Source organism: Chiloscyllium punctatum, chromosome 13 (assembly GCF_047496795.1).
Source record: "Chiloscyllium punctatum isolate Juve2018m chromosome 13, sChiPun1.3, whole genome shotgun sequence".
Taxonomy (NCBI): Eukaryota; Metazoa; Chordata; class Chondrichthyes; order Orectolobiformes; family Hemiscylliidae; genus Chiloscyllium; species Chiloscyllium punctatum.
Genome location: NC_092751.1, coordinates 89,144,510 through 89,165,953, shown reverse-complemented (window position 1 = coordinate 89,165,953; position 21,444 = coordinate 89,144,510). Strand labels below are relative to the sequence as shown.

The following is a 21,444-nucleotide window of genomic DNA, read 5'->3' as shown; positions in this document are numbered from 1 at the left end:
GGCGCGATGGGTAAATGGCTCATTTCGGCTCCAATCTCTTATGGCCGTAAGGTCTTTTGCAGAATGGGCAAACTCATTTTCATCCCACAGTGTCATTAGTACGAGTCAGTGAGCACTGATGGTCAAGTGGATGACATGTCTACAATAAAAGCAGGCTGTTGCTTGTACTAATAGTTAAAAATTTAATGTTAGCAAGTTAATAATGTTCCATTTGCAATTTATTGTTGTTTGACAATTGATTAAGAGTTTTCTAGAAAATACAAGGAATGTTTTTAATGATTTAGGAGTAATTTAACCTGTTTTGTATCTTCAGCAGTGATGATACCTTTATTAGTACAAATCTTGGCCAAAGTATTACCATATTCCATATTTTAATTCTGAATTATTTATCATCAGCTTTTATCTGCTAGTTACTCTCATCTTTATTTGTCATTAGTTTTTCACCCTTTTGTCTCAACCTTTTACTTTGCTAATGTCTCCAGTACTGTATCTGCTCCTGAAATCCCTAATTATATAAACTATTACTCCACACCATAATGAATCTTATAAAGACTTTTAGGGTGACACCCAGTTATAGGAATGATATTATGAAGATGGCAAGGGTTCAGAAGAGATTTACAGGAAGGTTTGAGTTATAAAGAAAGGTTGGGACATTTTTCACTGGAGCATGGGAGGTGGAGAAGTGACCTGAGAGTTTTATAAAATGAAGGGTTTAAGATAGCATTACTCGTAGCTGTCTTTTCTGTAGGATAGGGGATTTCAAGACTAGGAAGTACATTTAAATGGGGGGGGGGGGGGGGGGGGGGGAAGGATAGATTTTTTAAAAAATGTTATGAGGGAAAAAAACTTTTTAGACAGAGGGTGGTTTGTGCGTGGGATGAACAGCCTGAGGAAGAGGTGGATGTGGGCACAATTACAACGTTGAAAACAAATTTACATCAGTGCATGAATAGGAAAGGTATGGAGGGATATGGACCAGGAGCAGGCAGGTGGGAACTAGTTTAGTTTGGGATTATGTTCAGCAAGTTTTGGTTGGACTGAAAGGTCTGTTTCTGTGTGATATAACTGACTATGACAGCTCATTTTTCGGTCACTAAATTCTTCAATCATTTCCTTAAACCTGATTTGAAGTAGGACGGTATAAATCAAAATAAATTTGTTACCTTTGGACTGTGATACAATTTTGTGTTGACTATAAAAAAAAAGTCCTTCATATAGGACATGCCATGACAACAAGACATGGTAAAAACTTATCTCTTACAGTTCTCCTTCACCAAGAGCCTGGCCATGGTATTCATATTGCTGTTAAAGATTGCATTTCATTCAAATGATGTTCTTTTTATTACTTCATGGGATGTTTTCTCTTGTAGCTGTCACATTTATAATCTGGCCTAGTTTCTAGGACAATCCACCAGAGTCCCAGTCAATATTCTTTCATTTAAAAAAAAAAATCACCTTTCAGATCAGTCTAACAGGTCATTATTCCAATCACCGCTTTGCAATACTGTTGTATTCAAATTGACTTCTGCGTTGGCTGATGAAAATCAATGCCTGCATTTCAGAGTAATCCATTGTGTGGGGCGTACTTGGGGATGGTGCCTGAAAGAAGCAAAGGTGACAAGGGAAAGCACTAGGTTGCTCTTATCCTGAATACACAGCCTGAGACACAAGAAATTTGATAACATCTTCAAAGGGCAATCAGGAATTGAATGGGAATAGAACTAGATGGAGAGCTCTGAAAAAAGCTCAGAATCCTGACTGTGGAAACAGGCCATTCAGCCCAACGAGTCTACGCTGACCTTCTGAACAGCATCACACAGACTCCGATCCCTGTAACCCTGCATTTCCCATGGGCAATCCGCTCAGCCAACATTCCCTGGACACTATGGGTAATTTAGTACAGCCAATCCATCTAACCTGCACATCTTTGGACTGTGAGAGGAAACCCATGCAGTTATGGGGAGAGCATGCAAACTCCACACAGACAGACACCCACGGGTGGAATCAAACCTGGATCTCTGGCACTGTGAGGTAGCAGTGATGGTCTTGTCCTTACCCTATCAGTCTAAAGTTTGTGCATCATAATCTTAAATTATGAGAAGTGTTTTCCTTTCACAGTAAGATCTAATTTTTAGAGAGCTGTCCAATTGTTTTTGGGTCTAAATGATAAAACGTCAACATGCTCAGTGTACCTGCACCACATGGACTGCAGGGCTCCAGAATTTGCCCACTGTCACTTTCTCAAGTGAGACCTGCCAATGTTGCAGTGTTTTGCTCTGCACTTTTGATTAAAAGTGTAAGAGCTTGGCAAAGATTGTTCCTTCGTAGATCTACTTTCCAGTAGACATTACCTTTTTCAGATCAAAGCAGTTTCCTACTCTGAGAAGGAAGTGCATTGCTCTTCCAGAAGACTGGAAATTCACTATCTAAGCAAATTACCCAAGCCATCCAGAGATATGAATCAGCCTGAGGAACTCTTATTTGTTTCAACTAATCATGTCAGTTAGATTTAGCTTTCCATGTTGTATGTTGGAAGATCCTGACACCCAAAGAATCCTAAAATAACTCCACAGGGGCCAGCATCCTGTCACCAAGTGACTCTTTACTTACACATGCAGAGTACCCATCCTCAGAGCCCACTCAAAGTGAACAGAACCTCTGACAACACTTTGTTCAGACCCCTTTCTAAACTATGTGTTCTGTCTATGGATTTATCTACCACACATTAAGACAACCGCACAGGGGCTGGTATCCCATCAGCAAGTCCCCCTTTATTTGCATGTGGAAAGTCCTTAACACTGATCAGCTCCCTCAGAGCCGGTGTTCGCTGAGCAGAGCCCCTAACACACCTGTCCAAAATGGAGTCCACTCCCAAAGGCAACAAATGCACACCCCAAAGGTGTTCAGTCTCCAGAGTCCTGGCACATTCTTGGAGAGCCAGGGCCACTTACAAGAACAGTACTTTCTAAAGGTGCAGTTAACTCACAGGGGTTTTTGGTCCACTCCTGAAAGGCAAGATCTTCCCCAAAACTCCAGGATACAGCAAATGCTCACCTCCCAGCATACACACAGGTGTTCAATCTTCAGAGGCCCAATCCCAGGGCTAGGCCTCCCCACAGGAACATCTCCTCTGGTAAAAAGTATGTCTTCCACAAGGGCTCAGTCAAAACACCAAAAAGTGAAGACATACAAAATCCAAAGAAAACTAGAGTCCAAGAGCTAAGCCCTACCACAAAATTAACATTGTCATTTTCTCAAAGGAGTAAAAAAATGAGTAACACAGGCTGTAACCAGCCAGTGAAACAACAATCCCTAATGAGAACTGAGTTACACCTGAAACACATTATGTGCATCAGGAGTTTAATAATCAGTCCTCACTAAAAGGAACACCAGTTAACAAACTGGCTAAATAATTCAGCCAATTCAGGAATCAGGGTCCCACCCCAGAAGAAAAAAGGAACAGAAACCAACTGCAACAGTAACACACTGACTGTAGCACCAGCCAACATAAGCATCAGTCCCCTAAATTGAGGGGACTCTGAACCTCCTGTTTATATCAGTCAGCCAGGGCTTTCCTGATTGGACCAAAAGAACAGCCCTAATCAGGGAATTTGTAATCTCTTAGATTCACCTGGCTGACCTCATTACAATCACCTCAAATCCCAATGACTGCTCACTTAATTCCAATCAAGCAAAATTCACTAAGGTATCTGTTGTCAGTGTTGGAAGATTCATGACTCGAAATAAAACAGTTTCAAATGCCCTGCTGTACATTGTTTAATCGAAGTGCTGTTCATTAGACCTATGACTTTCTCAAAAAATGATGATAAACACACTGTATCTTCATTGCGACTGAGAGGTGAAGGGAAAAGATTAGTTGTGAGTAGTTACAAGTGTAGTTTGAGAGAAATCAAAGTTAATGGTTTGAGTCCAGTGACCTTTAACGGTTACTAGACCTGAAATGTTACTTCTGCTTTCTCTCCAAAGATGCTGCCAGACCTGTTGAGTCTTTCCAGCAACTTCTGGTTTTGTTTCGGATTTCCAGCATCTGCTCATCTTTTGTTTTAATGAATTTAGTTTCTTTCTTTAAGAAGTGAAAGTAATTTTTAAAATGAAAAAGAACAACGTGACCCCTCCAGAAGGAAATCAGTGCCATCTTTAGATATGTTATTTATTTTGTTTTGTCATTTTTATTTATCCTTAATACTTTTAAATTATAATCTTAGCAGACTTCCCGTGCCATTGCTCACAAAGTCAAGGGGATGTGTAATCTTAAACTAGTAGTATGATGATTTAACAAAAGCAGAAAAATGCAGGAAAAGCTCAGCAGGTCTGGCAGCATCCGTGGAGAGAAATCAGAGTTGAAGTCTCTGGTTGAATGACCCTTCCTCAGAACTGGCAGATGATTTAGCTTTCTGCTGAAGTACATGTCCTTTTAAGGCTACTAAATCCAAGCCTATGTTTCATATGAGTGGATGGTATTAAGTAAACACTGGGTGGTCCATACAGACGTATTTAAGAGACTGCAGATATCATGGCTGCTAGAACTTTTGAAAATAGATTGGGTGTGACCATATGACATCTAGCACTGGTTTGCAGTGGATAGGAAGTTGAATACTCATAGTATTTTGGATGTTTACTTCATTTTGTGATCATATCCCTAACCAAGTCAGATCTGCCTCTGTCTCAGTTCACATACATTCATTGTTGCAGTACTGAGCATGTTGAGTCACTCATTGATGTGCTTGAGAAGTTAAGTCATGTTGCAGTCAGTCAATCAAGATGTTGGCCCCAGTGTGCTCAGTCTATCTAACTTTAAAAGTTCTTAGTACAGATAACCTTAAATTTAAATGATACTCATCAACGGTGGAATAGACACGAAGTACTCTACACTGTATAATCATTTAAAATGGTGGGGCAATAGGCCGGCACAGTGGTAGTTAACCCTGCTGCCTCACAGTGCCAGGGACCCAGGTTCGATTCCAGCCTCGGGCGGTTATCTGTGTGGAGTTTGCGCATTCTACGTGTGTTTCCTCCAGGTACTCTGATCTCTTCCCACAGTCCAAAGTTGTGCAGGTTAGGTGAATTGCCATGCTAAATTGTTCATAGTATTCAGGGATGTCTAGGTTAGGTGCATTAGTCGTGGTAAATGTAGAGTACTAGGGTAGAAGAATGGGTCTGGGTGGATTACCCATCAGAGGGTCAGTGTGGACTTGTTAGGTCTAGTGGCCTGTTTCCACAATGTTGGGTTTCTAAGTTATTACCTTCTATTCATTTTTGGCTCCAAGCAGCAATCGCAATGAAGATCTTCTCTGGGGACATGAATTCTTTTTTCTATATGCACTTTTTTACATTGGAAATCTGTTTAATCAGAACATGTCTTTGTTAAAGGAGCATGTTGGAATTTTAGAAACCGCAATACCTTTTGCCAGTATAAAACAAAGCAAGTTCACCCCAAATATGATTTGTAAAATTAAATACTGTTGAGCATATTAGGAACTAGGTGCACAAAGGTTATATGAACCAGAGTTATATCCTGTGAGTCTTAAGGGAAAAGTTACAGATTCGCGGCGCCAATTTTTCAGTGACCGCATTCTGTCATGAAGCCTTATATGTTTCATAGCAGTCGATCTGTTGGTTTGATCTCTTGCAACGCTGGTGTCACAGGTAACAATGGTTGATTATTGTCTATAAACCAATTGTTCCATTTGATTGCGATCTGTATTGCACATTCACTGATGTATCTACTTCAGTTAGTACTAGATTGTTAAACTTTTAAGCTTGACCATTTAAGTGTCTTATCCCTTGTGAACAGCTCTCCATAGGTATTTGCATTTATTCTATCTCTGGTGTTCCCTAATCTTGAATTGTTAAACTGGAGTGGGAACTAAACAAGGGGATTCACACACAAATGATGAAAAGGTGGGAGGGATAGGCTGACTATCCTCACCATGGAACACTTTAGCTTGAGTCTATGGCAGTATTTTAGCACTGAGAGAACTCAACTAGGAGCTGTCTCATTCAACTGGAGCTCTCTGTTCTTGTAATTTACACAGCACCTACAGGGAGCTTATCTCTCCACGCTTCAGGCTCACTGCCTTTATTCCTGATGAAGGGCTTTTGCCCGAAACGTCGATTTCGAAGCTACTTGGGTGCTGCCTGAACTGCTGTGCTCTTCCAGCACCACTAATCCAGAATCTGGTTTCCAGCATCTGCAGTCATTGTTTTTACCTACAGGGAGCAGATATATAAAGCAAAGGATATGCACAAATACCGCCCATCAATTGCTGTGCAGTGCATGGTTTTGCAAATACCTAATGGAGACTGAAATAAAAGGTTGGTCCACAGTCAAACAGCTTCCAATGGAGTTTGTCAGCACTACAGTATCACCCGATAGTTTTATACTAATAAATATTGATTGCTGGTCTCACAGGCACTGAAAATGTCATTGTTCCCATTGCAGAATAACTGAGGTTAGAGGCAAAGAGCACTGATAAAGGAGCTGAGCATTGCACCTTGCCTTTACTCTATCTGACATTCAATGGCCGCTGCTTCCCAGGTGATTGGTGGCAGTCTCCAGTCAGAATTTAATTCCCCAGTGTTTTTTTCTAACTATTGTTCACTGCACTGAACAACAACGAGGACATAAATCCAATTTTTAAAAGTGAGTTTCAGTGAACATTGCTGGCTTGACTTCCAACCCATTACTTTAAGCCTGGTATTAGGGATCTCACTGAAAAGCTGTTCTTCCTGGATACCAGGTATTCATTTTACTGCAAAGTAGAACCTTAATGACACGTTTTTCTAATCCTCAGTCTTCCGTGTTGTGTGGCTGAGGAAAGGGACTCCGTGTCACCGGTCTTCTTTTTCAAGCCCGAAGTATCTTCCCCGACGCCACTGGATGAAGAATATCTGACCATCAGCTCCACGTCAAACTCCTCACGGTGCGACAGCCCAGACTCTCAATCACCTACCGTCGCTGTGCCACAGCCTCACATCTTGACACCTTTCCCCGAGCCTTCAGTCCCAGCAGAGAAAGACACTCTTGATAAAACTGAATGGGAGGATCTGGAGGAGCTAGATCCCGAAGTGGAGGCAGGAGCAAGGAACGACGAGGACGAGGAAGAAGTTCCAAACTTAGTAAGTGTGGCCCGACGTGCTTCTGCAAAGTGATAGCGGTCTTACATGGTTCACTGTATAATGTTTTACTTACTGCTCATGCACATGTGTTAATGTGAATGTGTTTATATCAGGAACGATTGGACTAAACTTTGCACCTTTGTTTTTCATTGCAACCTCAATTGACAATGCACGGAACACCTTTGGCAGCCAGAGTAAAAATATGTTCTCTTCTGTACTGCCGATATAAGGGCGATAGTGCCAACGCTTTTGCATACTATTTTCAAGAATGATTTTTACATCAGTATTACTGGAATTGCACCTTTGCATTCAATAGAAAATACTTTCATGTGACAAGAAAATTTCAGAGAAAGATTGCAGCTTGGAATTAAATAAACTAAAGCCAACTCAAAATCTTCAGATAGGTAATTATCATTTAAAAATAAATCCATTTTGTTTCAGTAAATGGTTGTGGAGAGCCACTTCCAATGAAGTACATGGCTCACGGAGACTGTGTGTTTGTGCAGCTGCTGAAAAATTACATTAACATTGCCTTCAGTACCATTCATTTTTCTCCCTTCACAGTGCCATACTAAAGGAATTCTGTGCCACCAATAATAGGGAATAACAAATAGCACAAGGTCTTCACATAGTGCAGTGGTGGCCTGCAGTGAGTAGGTCAAAAGCACACACTCTCAATCCTGGAAGCTTCAACTAATGTGGCTGAGGTGTCAGAAAGGCATCCACCTAACTCCAAACACCAGCACAATGGGAGCAAGACAGAATGCCTGGAGCAGACAAATGTGCCATTTTGCAGCACCCCCTCCAGCTGATCTGAACAACAGGTAGAACAGTCCAATATTGTAGATACTGGAATTTGAAAATGCAATCACAAAACTCTGGAAAACACTGAGCAAGGCAGACAGCATCTGTGGAGTGAGAGAAATAGGATTGATAGTTCATACCAGTGACCACTTTGAATAGTCTGGCTAACTTTCCCTGTTAAATCTTCCTAAATTCGATGTGCTTTAAAGCTGTGTTTCAAAACCTTTGGCTGTCTTTAAAAATGATCCATTAACGTCAGCTTCAGAATTCTGTGCAGAACATTGCCACAAGTTAGCACGTGCTCTATTCACATGAACATTTAAAAGTGCCAACCAACCCCTGATACATCTTAAGTTTATTCTATGAAACATCTCTCACTCGGGAACCCGCTCCATTTAATCAACTGTGAGTATGTGTAGGCCTTGATGCAACCTTCTGAGATGGATGAGACTGAGTATCTCTCTTCATGTTTGATAGCTTGGAATTAGCTGTGCCTGAGGAGGTTTTGGCTAGTGCACAGCTCATCTCAGATACCCCTCTATGTCCCCTCTGCTTTACTGAAAAGGCTTAATAATGAGTGGCAATTTAATTATGCCATATAGGCCAAGGGCAGGTTGCTGTCATTCAAAGGTTAGTGCGATGCACATTTAAAAACTTCCCGTATTCTTTCTTCCTTTACTCATGAGGCAATTAAGAATGAGATTGTGATAAATTGGGCAGATGTTCAAGGAATAAAGTAATGGACTCTGTGAAGTTTACCACAATGGAATGACTGTGTGCAAGAAGGAGTTATTAATTATTATCTGTTAGAATAAGGTTGTTTCATTCATAATTCATTTTGTTCTGATTGAAACGGAATTAAATTTATATTAAATTGAGTACATGATTGATCTGTTTCTGTTATGACTGAATTCTATATTATTTTATATTTCAGCTGCATCTGTATTTCCTTACAGCAATATTATGAGTTTTATAATCATTATTCCACATTTTGACTTCTTGCCTGTTATTGTTCAAATGAAAACTGACTTGTTCATTATGTGGGAGGTAAAGACTCTAGAGTGTATTTCAAACTCACAATGCCAATTAATGAGAGGTCCTGTGAATGTTGCCTTTATGACATTATCGTACCTTATGGCACTGATTGTCATCAGAGGTTTTGAGTACCTCATTCGGTTAGGGAGAGCGGAGTACACACATATACCCACACGCATGCAGATGCACATGCAAATGCGCATGCACCTATGCACATGCACACTCTTTATTAATGTTCCTTGGTCATAGATCCAAATCCCATTATATCCTACCAAGACAGATGGTGAAATCTGAATTCATTACAAATCTGGAATAAAATGCAGTCTAAGTGTGACAACCTGGTTCACTAATGTCCTTCAGAGGAGGAAATCTGCCATCCTTACTTGGTCTGGCCTCCAGACCCCCAGTGACATGGTTGATCCTTAATTGCCCCCTGGACAATTAGGAATGAACAACAAATGCTGGCCCAGCCAGTGAGGCACATGCAAACCATGAGCGAATTCTAAAAAACACACACACACACACACACACTGAATAAGTGCGTGCATTTGAATGGGTTAAAAGTGGATTCTCACATAGAGGTGGAGGAACACCAGTGGATCTTACTCTTTCTCTGTTTGAGGGGCATTAATTCCTACATTGCCACTCTGGCTAAAATCAACCAGCCCAGCAGATTGAAACTAAAAGCTGCCTGGTCTGTATGGATCATAACCAATCCCAAGGGCACTGAGAGCAATATTTTATTTTCATCTCTTATCAGCTCTTCAGACTTTGCATTGAATCTCTGGTTGGGAAAGTGTTCCTGCCACCTTCTCTGCCAAAGTTGCCCTCCATGCTGCTAATCGGAGGTACATTCCTTTTCCAACTTGCTTTGACCTCCCCTTGTGTGGTTCCCCTGCCTGATGGCTGCACTGAGATATGTGATTTACTAATGGAGAGGTCGCGACATTTACCACCTTGCAGTTCATAGCTCCAAGACTTCAACATTTTCGGCGCAAAAACGTCCAGAACTAAAGGAGGCTTGTGCCCTGCTTGTCCTGTTATCGCCATGTTCAGGGTGGCACGTCTGTGGGTACTTAGAATAAACAAAGAAAACAACAGCTGGGAACATTGAAAACCTGAAGGGAATACACAGCAGGTTGGTAAAATGATTAAGAATGGTCAATGAGCAGTTTTATAATGGGCTGGGGCTTAGCCTTGCTGGTTTAATGCGGGCGTAGCGGCAATAACACTAATACACATTCTGCCTTTTCTCTTTCCAGTTGTTGACCAACCTCCAACGCATTTGCAGCTGTTTGTGCTTTAGCTTCTCCAGTATGCATCACCTGCTTCCCACCACTCTATATTTGTGGTAATTAATACCATGAAGAATCTTGTTCAGCCATGGTTGGGCTTGTTGCTGGACCATTGTGCAAACAAGGGTTGGGGTTTGAGTTTGCTTTGGCTGCATTTAGATTGAGCCCAATATTAACGGCAACAACTAGGTAACCGTACTGGCACAATTAGCTGAATTGGCTGCACTATAACAATTGTGTGGTTCGATGCATTTGCATTTAGCTGACACATTGAAATGTAGTAAAACACCCAAAAAGTATTTCACAGAAGTGGTATCAATGAAAATCTGATACTAAGCAATTGGTGGAAAAAGAAGAGATTTCAACAAGGAGGAGAGATAGACAGAGAGGAAAAATTCCTCAACTTGGAACCCAGGCAGCTAAAGACCCAGTAACTAATGATAAAATAACTAAAATTGAGGAGGCCTAAGAATCTAAACACAGCAGCATTGCTACAGGAGAACTTGCTTTCAGTACGGGTGAGGAATTTGCATTGAATGGATAAGAAAGGCTGGCTTGCATTTCTGTCAGAGCTTTCACACTGCTTGGACATTCCTTATACTTTACAGCCAATGTAGCACTTTGTGTAATCACTGTTCCAAACTGCTGCTCATTCCAGCTTTATGTGTCAGCTCATTGCATGGAATAAACTTTATACAAGTTACTTCAAGAGAATTGTTGCGATGAAGAAGAAATTCAGTCAGCCCTTCAGTCTGTGCTGGCTTCCTGCGAGTTACCTTGTCACTCTCCACCGTCTTTCTCTCCTTGATCTGCACATTATGTTCTCTTCAGATTCCTTCTTTTTCAAGGGAATCTACCGCCTCAACAGTCTCGGGGAGTTTTCATTCGCAACCCTAATCACTTGAAACAAGAAGAATTGTATCTCCTTGTGTTGCTGTCGCTCCTTTTGCCAATCTCCTGAAATCAATCTCCTTTGGTTCTTCATTCTTCTGCCAATGGAATAGTTCCTCCTTATCTCCTGTCTCTGGACACCTCCTGATTTTGGTCAAGAGCGTGGTGCTGGAAAAGCACAGTAGGTCAGGCATTATCCCCGGAGCAGGAGAGTTGACTTTCCCAGCACCACACTCTCTACTCTAATCTCCAGCATCTGCAGTCCTCACTTTCACCTCCTGATTTTACAGCTCTGTGATATCTGTCCAATCTTCTCTTCAACAAGGAGAACAGTCCCAGCCTCTGCCATCCACCCATGTAACTGATCTCAGAACAATTTCCAGTTCCCTGCTATGCCCTCTCTGTCGCCTTCCAGCACATCCTTCCAACAAATTCAGAGCTTCCAGCGGAAGACATATCAGAAATATGGTCTCACCTCTCATATGGTTGTTTCCAAAAGAAGCAGGTAAGTTGATGGGACATCATAAATTCCTATTGAACAGTAATTTAGACTTTGTAGTGTGATTGAGAGAGAAAGAGCACGAGAGAGAGAGAGAGAGAGAGAGAGAGAGAGAGCAAATACATATTGAATTCATTGCTACTATCATTGCCTGATCTTTTTCTTTAGCCCATAATACGGGAATATGAAATGTACGTAACCTTGAAGAAAAATAAGAAGGGAAGCCTTGGTTTCACCATAATGCGTAGTAAACTGGACAACTGTTATTACATCCGTGATGTCCTGGATAATCCTGCAAAGGCTGATGGGAGACTAAGAGCAGGAGACAGGCTCATAACGGTAAAGACATTATAAACAAAATGGCTTGTGTACCTGGCTATCCAACATGGCAGCGAGCAGCCTTTCACATTTGATGTTAGTGCTTTGGAAACCTCTGGTTATATCAGGCTTGGCCTTTTGCTGTCAATCTAGTTTGGCCACATTCAATTTCAGTCCCAACTCTCTTCTGCCTGGCGGCTAATTAGCTGGGTCATGTCCCTGGAAGAACCTTAACCACAAATAGAGACTGTAAGCCCAGCCATTAGCACTAGGAATACTTCAAAGAGGAGACTGGTAGCTTTCGAAATGTATTTATCAATGAAGTCAGTGAGTGGGTTGGGAGAGACAGCAGTAGAAAAGTGGTTGGCAGAGTGAAATAGTTTAAAGGCAAAATAGGTTGGAATGGGTCAACAGAGAACGAAATGAGCAGAAATGCAGTGGGATGTCAATAGAGGAAAGGGAACATGAAGGATGATGAAGGGGAAGATACCAGAAGAGTGTACTCACACTGAGAAAAGAGAGGATAGTGAGAACAAGCAGTGAGAGGAGGGTCAAGGTGAACAGGAATGGAGAGGTCAAAGGGTGAAAGCATGAGTTCTGGATCCAAAATATTTGAAATTAAAGGACGGAGGAAATGTCCCAGTTTCAATGTGTTGAAGAGATTGAAAATTCCCAGTTGGAACTGAAATGTTAGAAAATAAGTGGTTGTTTTGTGGGAAACTTTTGACATTGGACAGTGTTTATGTGACAGAAGGACAATGTAGGGAGTTAGAAAGGTAGTGTGTGTGTGTGTGTGTGTGTGATGGGTGAGATGGGCAAGGAGTTGGTTGGTGTACAGCATGTGAGAGGGAGAAAGAAAGAGTGTGAATAGTTAGATGGAGTACCAAGTGTATGTGAGAGGGTAGGGAGTGGACAGAATACATTTTGTGTCTATGAGATAGAGAGAGAAGGTGGGGAGTGGAATGGTTACAGGGTTTCTATTATGTCAGTTTGATGCAAAGATCATGTATTTATGAAACAGAATGGGTTTGGGGCAATACATGGACAGATATGACTGAATGATTGTTAGGAAAGAATAGATGATCCCAGTGAGATAAAGGCTGATTAACTTTATGACTCATTTGTAGAAATCATTTTGATTATTCACAGATTCTCTGTAAATATTAGTGAAAACATTATGTAGCCTCTATAAATTTGTTATATTTGAAAACCTGCTGATAATTTTATAGATACAGGCACCCTAATAACCAGGATGCCAATGTTCAATGTAGTGTTATAGGCTAGGAAGGTCTTATGAAATAAATACCTTCCCTTCATTACTCTGTAATGTGATTTACTTATGCATCACAGTGCAGAGCTGCAAGTAATAAAAAGAGGGTCAGTGATCCTTTGGAATTTAATTTATTTATATAGCAGTGACACAGGACAAGGACTGGAAAATCCCTTTGGAGTTCTTATGCCGGACTGTTAAACATGTTAAAGCAGTGAGCCATTCCTCAGTCTTCAAATATATTATTATCATAAATAAATTGGAAATATAGCCACTAGATTACATTAAAATTGTTTCTTTACTATCAGTTATTATGGAATTAATTTCATTTGGCAGTGTTAACAGGGCTAGTTCCCTCTTTAGTGACCCCTCCCTCCACTTTAGCTTTTTTGTCCTCGCCTCGTGTCCCCTATCCTTTTATTTCGAGAGGCACAGCAGTGAGGCCTTCAGGTCCTCGTGATTGTTTCTCTGTCCAACAATATCTGACAAATAGACAAACGGTTAGCAAATTGGCTGAGAAACAGAAGGCAGTGAGAAGGGAGACTGGGGACACAAGACCACTATTGCATTGCTGAGAGAGTGAGGCACTGCAACCTTTCAGATAACCGAGGTAGGCCTGAGAATAGGCCTCGAAGAGATGGGGCTCAGATCAAGCTGAAAACCAACACGAACGAATGGCTAAGCACTCATTCACCTGAGCTTCTTCATTGTCATACAGGTAAACGATTTTGATGTCACAAACATATCACATGAGAATGCCATTAATCTGCTCCGATCAGCTCCTGTCAAATTAACCATCATGGTAGGACGTGCTGCTCAGAATCTACTTCCAGCTCTCCCCTTGGAAAAGATCCCTGATATCATTCTAAAGAAAGGTCCAAATGGACAGTTAGGTAAGTAGCAAAGAGGGTGGTCAGGAAAATTTTAATCGATAATTATTGTGTAGTACTTGGAGTTAGATTGATTTTAATTTCTTTTTGCCCTTAGGTTCTTTATTTAAACTGAACGTGATACTATTTTTACTAAAGCAAATATTTAAGATCAACATCTGGAAAGTTTCATGATGTTCTGTGTTACTTTGAACCACAGTGAACCCTTGTGATAAATTTCTACTGGGAGCCATCTATGCTGTACTGAGAAGCTTGTTTTATGGGGTGTATCTTAATGAGGGAGCCAGAAACAACATTAGGTATAAATGTTACGATCACCAGGCTACTAGTATTTTCTTACCATAAAAATGGCATCTTGTGTTGAAATCAAAACTCTTACTGAATGTATTGACTGATTACAGTACACAGAAACTGCCATAACACGTGGACAATGTGACAAAGAAGCCAGTTAGAATTGATGGAAAATTTGGCTTTTCCCTTTCTGTGTACTTTCTTGGATTTAGCATAAGTGGTTGGTTCTGCCACCCTTATCCAATATTGCTTTTCCTTGGGTGGTACAGTGGCTCAATGGTTCACCGTGCTACCTCACAGCATCAGTGACCTAAGTTCAATTCTGCCCTCAGGCGATTGTCTGCGAGGGTTTCCTCTGGGCGCTCCAGCTTCTTCCCACAGTCCAAAGATGCACAGGTTAGGTGGATTGGCCATGCTAAACGACCCATAGTGACTAAGGATGTGCGGGCTAGATGGATTACAGGGAGAAAGTGGGATGCTGTTTGCAAGGTCGGCGTAGACTCGATGGGTCAAGTGGTCTGCTTCCACACTGTAGGAATTCTATGAACCAGAGAAGGCCTGTGCAGTCATTATTCAGAACATGCTGTGCCCTCTCCCATCAGTTACACTGGTGTTGAGCTGCAAACATCCTTTGAATTGATGCTGAAAATGGATATTATGGCTTATCTGTGTTTAGTGTTGAGAAGTGCAAGGACAAAACATTTATTCTGTGTGGGAGATTTCAATGTGTGATCACCCAGAGTGACTCCATAGTATAATTACTGTCTCAGCTGGTCAAGTCCTGAAGGATATGTGCATCTAAGGCAGTTAATAACAGAACCTGTAAGAGCGAGAAGGACACTAGCCCTTATTTGTAACATTTTTGCCTGTCACGGGTGCATCTGTCTATGTCAGTTTTGGCAGCAGTGACCATCGCATAGTGCTTGTGAAGGCACAGTCATATCGTCACACTCTGCATATCCTCCATTGTGTTTTGTGGCACTCCTACCATGCTTAATGGGACAGATCCAGAACAGATCTAGTCACTTAAAATACAGCATGAGAGATTGTGGACCATCCACAGCAGCAAAATAGTGTTCAACCATAATCAGTAACCTCACTCTCCAGGATATTTCCAATTCTGCCTTTGCCTACAAGCCAGGGGATCATCCATCCTTGAATATGGAATGCAGGAAGTTATAACATGATCTTTATCTTCCGCCTAGGAACCCTCCAGCCACAAGGGATGAACTCAGATTTCTCCAGTTTCCTCATTTCCCCTCCCCCCACCTTGTCTCAGTCCCAACCCTCGAACTCAGCACCACCTTCCTAACCTGCAATCTCCTTCCTGACCTCTCCGCCCCCACCCCCACTCTGGCCTATCACCCTCACCTTAACCTCCTTCCACCTATTGCATTTCCAATGCCCCCTCCCCCAAGTCCCTCCTCCCTACCTTTTATCTTAGCCTGCTTGGCACACTCTCCTCATTCCTGAAGAAGGGCTCATGCCCGAAACGTCGATTCTCCTGCTCCTTGGATGCTTTTCCAGCAACATATTTTCAGCTCTGATCTCCAGCATCTGCAGTCCTCACTTTCTCCCATCATTGGGTGTACCTACAAGTGAGGTGTCATCCTGCTGAAACTACAACGCAGGAGTGCTTGTACACCAAGTAACGGAAACAGCATATGGTTGACAGAACTAAGTGATCCCACAGCCAATGGATCAGATCCTATCTCTGCAGTACTGCCACATCCAATCATGAGTTGTGGTGGGCAACTAAACGACTAATAGGGGGAGACCATCTTCAGCCAGAAGTGACATTGGATGATCCATCTTGATCTCCTCTTGAGGTCCATAGTATCATGATCCCAATCTTCACCCAATTTATTTCACTGCACTTGGTACCAAGAAATGGCTGAGGACACTGAATACTGCTAAGCCTATGGGTCCTGACAACATTTTATTAACAGTATTATTGAGTTGTGGTCCAGAACTTGCTGCACCTTACTCAAGCTGTTATGGTACAGCTACAATTCTGGCAAATACCTGGAAATGGAGGGAAATTCTCAGGTATATGCACAAAAAGCAGAACAAATCCACTGACGATGATTACTGCTTCAATTGCCACCTCTTAATCAACAGCAAAGTGATGGTAAGTGTGATCGATAGAGAGCAATGGTGACGTAAACTTGGTGTGGTCCAAGAGGACTGGAGGGCTGCTCTCTCATTAGAGACTGCTGATTTGGTTTGATTTATTATTGTCATGTGGACCTAGGTACAGTGAAAAATTTTGTTTTGTATGCATTCCAGGCTGATCATATCATACAAAGTGCATTAGGGTAATAGGACAGAGCGAGGAATACAATGTTATGGCTGCAGAGAAGGTGCACAGAGAGCGAGATCAATATTTACATTTAAATTTGAGAGGTCCATTCAGCGGGGAAGAAACTGTTTTTGAATCTGTTTGTGTAAATATAGAAACCTTTATATCTTCTGCCCGATGGAAGGGGGTGGACGAGAGTATAACCAGGGTGGGAGGGGTCTTTGTTGTGTGAGTTGCTTTCCCGAGGCAGTGGGAAGTAAGGATGGAATGAATGGATAGAAGGCTGGTTTGTGTGATGGACTGAGCAGTGTTCATAACTCTCTGTAGTTTCTTGTGGTCTTGGGAAGACCAGTTACCATACTAGGCTGTAAAGCGTTCAGATAGAATGCTTTCAGTGGTGCATCTATTAAAACTGGTAAGAGTCCTTGTGGACATGCTGAATTTCCTTCACCTTCTGAGGATGGAAAGATGTTATTGTGCTTTCCGACAGTAGTGTGGACGTAGGTTGACCAGGACAGATTGATGCTGATCATCACTCCCAGGAACTTGACACTCCCAACCATCTCCACCTCAGCACCATTGATGCCTACAGGGGCATGCCCATCACTCTGTTCCTGAAGTCAATGTCCATGTTGCTGTGTTTAACCTCAGAATGACCATGCTTCTGGTGAGGGGCATGGTTGAGAAGGCAAGATCTTCATAGTCATCTCAGCCAGTGTGGAAATCACTGCACTGTTAGCGTTACCCTGCATCACAAACCAACCAACCAGCCAATGGAACTAACAGCAATGATCTGCTCACTGGGACACAATTTGGGTTCTGCCAGGTCTATTCAATTTATTTCTACATTGGTCCAAACTTGGACAAAAGAGCTGCATTGAAGGGTTGGAGGTGAGAGCGACTGTCCTTCGGAACAATGTAATATTTGACTTGGTATGGCATCAAAGAGCCCAAGCACACTTGGAGTCAATGTGAATCAAGCCTGAATATCTCCACGGTTTATAGTCATGTCTAGCCCAAAGGAAGATGGTTGTGATTGTTGAAGATTAATCATCTCGGTCCTAGGAGATTGCTGGAGGAGTTCCTCAGGATAGTGGCTGAGGCCCAGCCATCTTCAATTGCTTCATTAATGACCTTCCCTTCTTCATAAGGTCAAGGTGGAGGTGTTGACTGATTACTTGCTACTCCTCAGATACTGGATCACATCCTGAACAGCATTCAGACTTGGGCTGGTAAGGGGCAAGGAACACTCTCCCCACACCTATACCAGGCAATGACCATCTCCGACAAAGAGAAAATCTAACCATTGTTCCTTGACATTTAGTGGTGATACCATTGCTGATTCACCCACTATTCTGGGGGTTGCCAATGAACTGGACTAGGTGAATGTGAGGACTGCAGATGCTGGAGATTAGAGTCAAAATTAGAGTGGTGCTGAAATACACAGCAAGTCAGACAGCATCTGAGGAACAGGAAAATCGACGTTCCGGGCAGGACCCCGTCATCATGATGAAGGGCTCCTGCCCAAAACAGCGATTTTGCTGTTCCTCGGATGCTGCCCAACCTGCTGTGCATTTCCAGCATCACTCTAACAGTAAACTGGACTAACCATATCAACATTGTGTCCGTAAGAACAGGTCAGAGGCTGGGAATTCTGCAGTAAATCTCTCAACTCCTGACTCCCCAAAATCGAAAAGTGTGGTGCTAGAAAAGCACAGCCAGTCAGGCAGCATCCGAGGAACAGGAAAATCCTGATGAAGGGCTTATGCCTGAAACGTCGATTTTCCTGCTCAGTTGCTGCCTGACCTGCTGTGCTTTTCTAGCGCCACACCTTTTGACTGTGATCTCCAGCATCTGCAGTCCTCACTTTCTCCAGACTCCCCAAAGCCTGTCCACCATCCACAAAGCACAAACCAGGAGTGTAATGGAATACGCCCCACTTTCCCGGATGGGTAGAGCTCCAACACTCAAGAAGTTTGACACTGTCGTGGAAATTAAATCGACTTGACTCAACTATTAGCAAGAGCAAAGAAAGGAGATTTATTTAAATTCTGCAGAATTGACCCCAGTACATTCAGCTCGATGCCTCAATGTAAATGGGTATCTGAGCATTGTTCAGATAATTGCCTTATACTATTTCTTATCACACTCTTAAGGGCAAAGACTGGGAAAGCTCAAGTTGTTATTCTCTCATCCCCTGGTCTTGGACATGACAGTTCTTCAGCTTTCGCTGAGTTCGACTATCGCCAGGTCAAGTTGAATATTTACAAAGTTCAAACAGAGACAAGCTGGCTGCGAACCTCATCAAAGTATTGTTTACAAAGCTCAGCACAGCATTAAATTTTAGAAAAGCATTCGCTTTCAAATTTCACAGTAAGTGGATAATTTTCCATTACAGACACCATGAAGGATAAAGCAGTCTGCTTAATTGGCACCCCATCCACTGCCTTCAATATTCACTCCCTTCACAGTGGCAGCACTCTGTTCCTTCAAAAGATGCACTGCAGCAATTCACCTAGGTTTCCTTGGCTGTACTTACCCAGCCTGCAATCTCAAGAAGGTCTCACTTGGAAGGACAAGGGCAGCTGATGCAGAAGAACACAACCTGCAAGCTCCCTCTCCAAACCGCACTCACACCATGCAGACTCTTGGAAGTATATTGCTGTTCCTTTACTGTCGCTGGGTCATAACCATGGAACTTCCTGACACCACTCCAGTTATAGTTTCACAAGATGGACTGAGGCAATTCAAGAAAGCTGCACACCACGATACGTTCAATGACCATTAGGCATTGGCAACAACTGAAAATTTAAAATAAAATATCTTGTGTCACTTGGATGTTCCATTGGGAGAGAAGAAATGAGGAAATGAAAACGTGAAGTCACCATAGAGATTAATGGATACCTGTAAGTCATGTCACAGTGAGTAACGCTTGCCCAGAAGTAATTGCAAAGCAATGATCTCCTTGTGCAAACCCGATAAGGTTTTAAATTTATAAGTAAAAGTTTTCAGATCTGACCTTTGAACCTCAATGTCTGTGGTATACCAGGTACCTTACTTTATGGCATCAGCTGTACATTTCCTGGAGATGAGAATCTCACTCTCATTGGTCTTTCACATTGTAAAAGTAAAATCAATATTTCAGGCTTCAGTTTAAAGACCAAAAATTGTTGTTCAGTAATTAGCATGGAGGAGGATTTATCCAATCAAAACTGAACTGGGATATTGCACAGTGACCATATTGTGGGATCTATTTTACTGTCCTATTAATGCCAGCCTTAGGTAAAAAGCAAAATGCAACAATTAGATTAGATTACTTACAGTGTGGAAACAGGCCCTTCAGCCCAACAAGTCCACACCGCCCCGCCGAAGCGCAACCCACCCATACATCTACCCCTTACCTAACACTACGGGCAATTTAGCATGGCCAATTCACCTGGCCTGCACATCTTTGGACTGTGGGAGGAAACCGGAGCACCCGGAGGAAACCCACGCAGACACGGGGAGAACGTGCAAACTCCACACAGTCAGTCGCCTGAGGCAGGAATTGAACCCGGGTCTCTGGCGCTGTGAGGCAGCAGTGCTAACCACTGTGCCACCATGCCGCCTACAAATCTTTTTCCCAGAGTTGAAATGTCTAATATCAGGGAGCACATGTTTAAAGTGAGAGGGGGAAAGTTGAAAGGAGATGTGAGGGGCAAGTTTCTTTCCACACCGAGAGTGGTAGAGTGTGGAACGCATTGCCAGGGTCGTGGTGGAGCCAGATATGATTTAAGGGACTTGTAGATAAGTGCGTGAATGTGCAAGGAATGGAGGGATATGGACCAGGGGCAGGCAGAAGGGGTTAGTTTAACTTGGCGTCATGTTTGGCATAACATCGTGGGCCAAGGGGCCTGTTCCTGTGCTGTACAGTTCTACATTCTAATTCCCTGTATAAATAGATTGTCCATACATTAGCACTGTGTTGTTTCACTGTCTAAACAGGGTGACAGTGAACTAAAAATTATGCTTGTGTACCTATTAACCTGTTATCATAGAGGTTCTGTGGCAATCATTTCAACAGATTGACTTAATACTGTCAGATTAACTTCCCAGACATTGTGCAGTGTGATCCAGACTCCGTTTAAAGTCATGAGTTGTGATTTCTTCATAACGTCAGTTTATTGTTAGGTACACAAGTCTGTCAGGATTGGGGTTAGAAGGGGGCTAAACTCAAAGTCTACATGCTGACGGGAAATGTGCCATCAGTAGCCTGAGTCCTAATTGAAGAATTTCCTTCAGTCCCAAAGTCATCTACAAAGGTCTCACCAATAGAACTGTGCCATTATACTTAATTGGGAATAATTGAAAAGACACCATCTGTTTTCTCCAGAATTAACAAGGCTATTGGGTAACCCTATAATGGACTTTCAAAAAGTGATGAGGATTATTTCAGTGGATCTACAGAATCTGTTTCACTTTTGTAGGAAGTCAATAATAAGCGGAACACAAATTTCAGAGAGTCTTGCTACCAGTGGTTGAGACAATTTGAAAATTTAAGTAAAAATTTAAGAACAAGGAGGGAGAAGGAATTAGAAGATGCAACTGGTAGAGTTAGATGAAGACTTGAGTGAGGTAGATGATATGAAGCGTAAATACTGGTATGGGCCATTTGGGTTGAATGGCCTGTTTCTGTATTGCACTGTTTAGAGCATAGCGCATAAAACTGT

The 21,444-nt window shown here is 42.2% G+C and overlaps 1 protein-coding gene across 7 annotated transcripts in view; it reads left to right on the top strand.

The window, feature by feature from the left end:
• The window catches only part of ptpn20 (protein tyrosine phosphatase non-receptor type 20), a 436,259-nt gene that overhangs the window by 298,964 nt on the left and 115,851 nt on the right, over positions 1–21,444 (top strand). For 6 of the 7 annotated variants that reach the window (XM_072583170.1, XM_072583172.1, XM_072583171.1 and 3 more), the window contains 3 exons: positions 6,816–7,140; positions 11,833–12,003; positions 13,971–14,145. In XM_072583170.1, coding sequence (XP_072439271.1) covers positions 6,816–7,140; positions 11,833–12,003; positions 13,971–14,145 — 671 coding nt within the window. The remainder of the gene's footprint in view (positions 1–6,815; positions 7,141–11,832; positions 12,004–13,970; positions 14,146–21,444) is intronic. The other variant, XM_072583173.1, reaches the window with a different exon arrangement.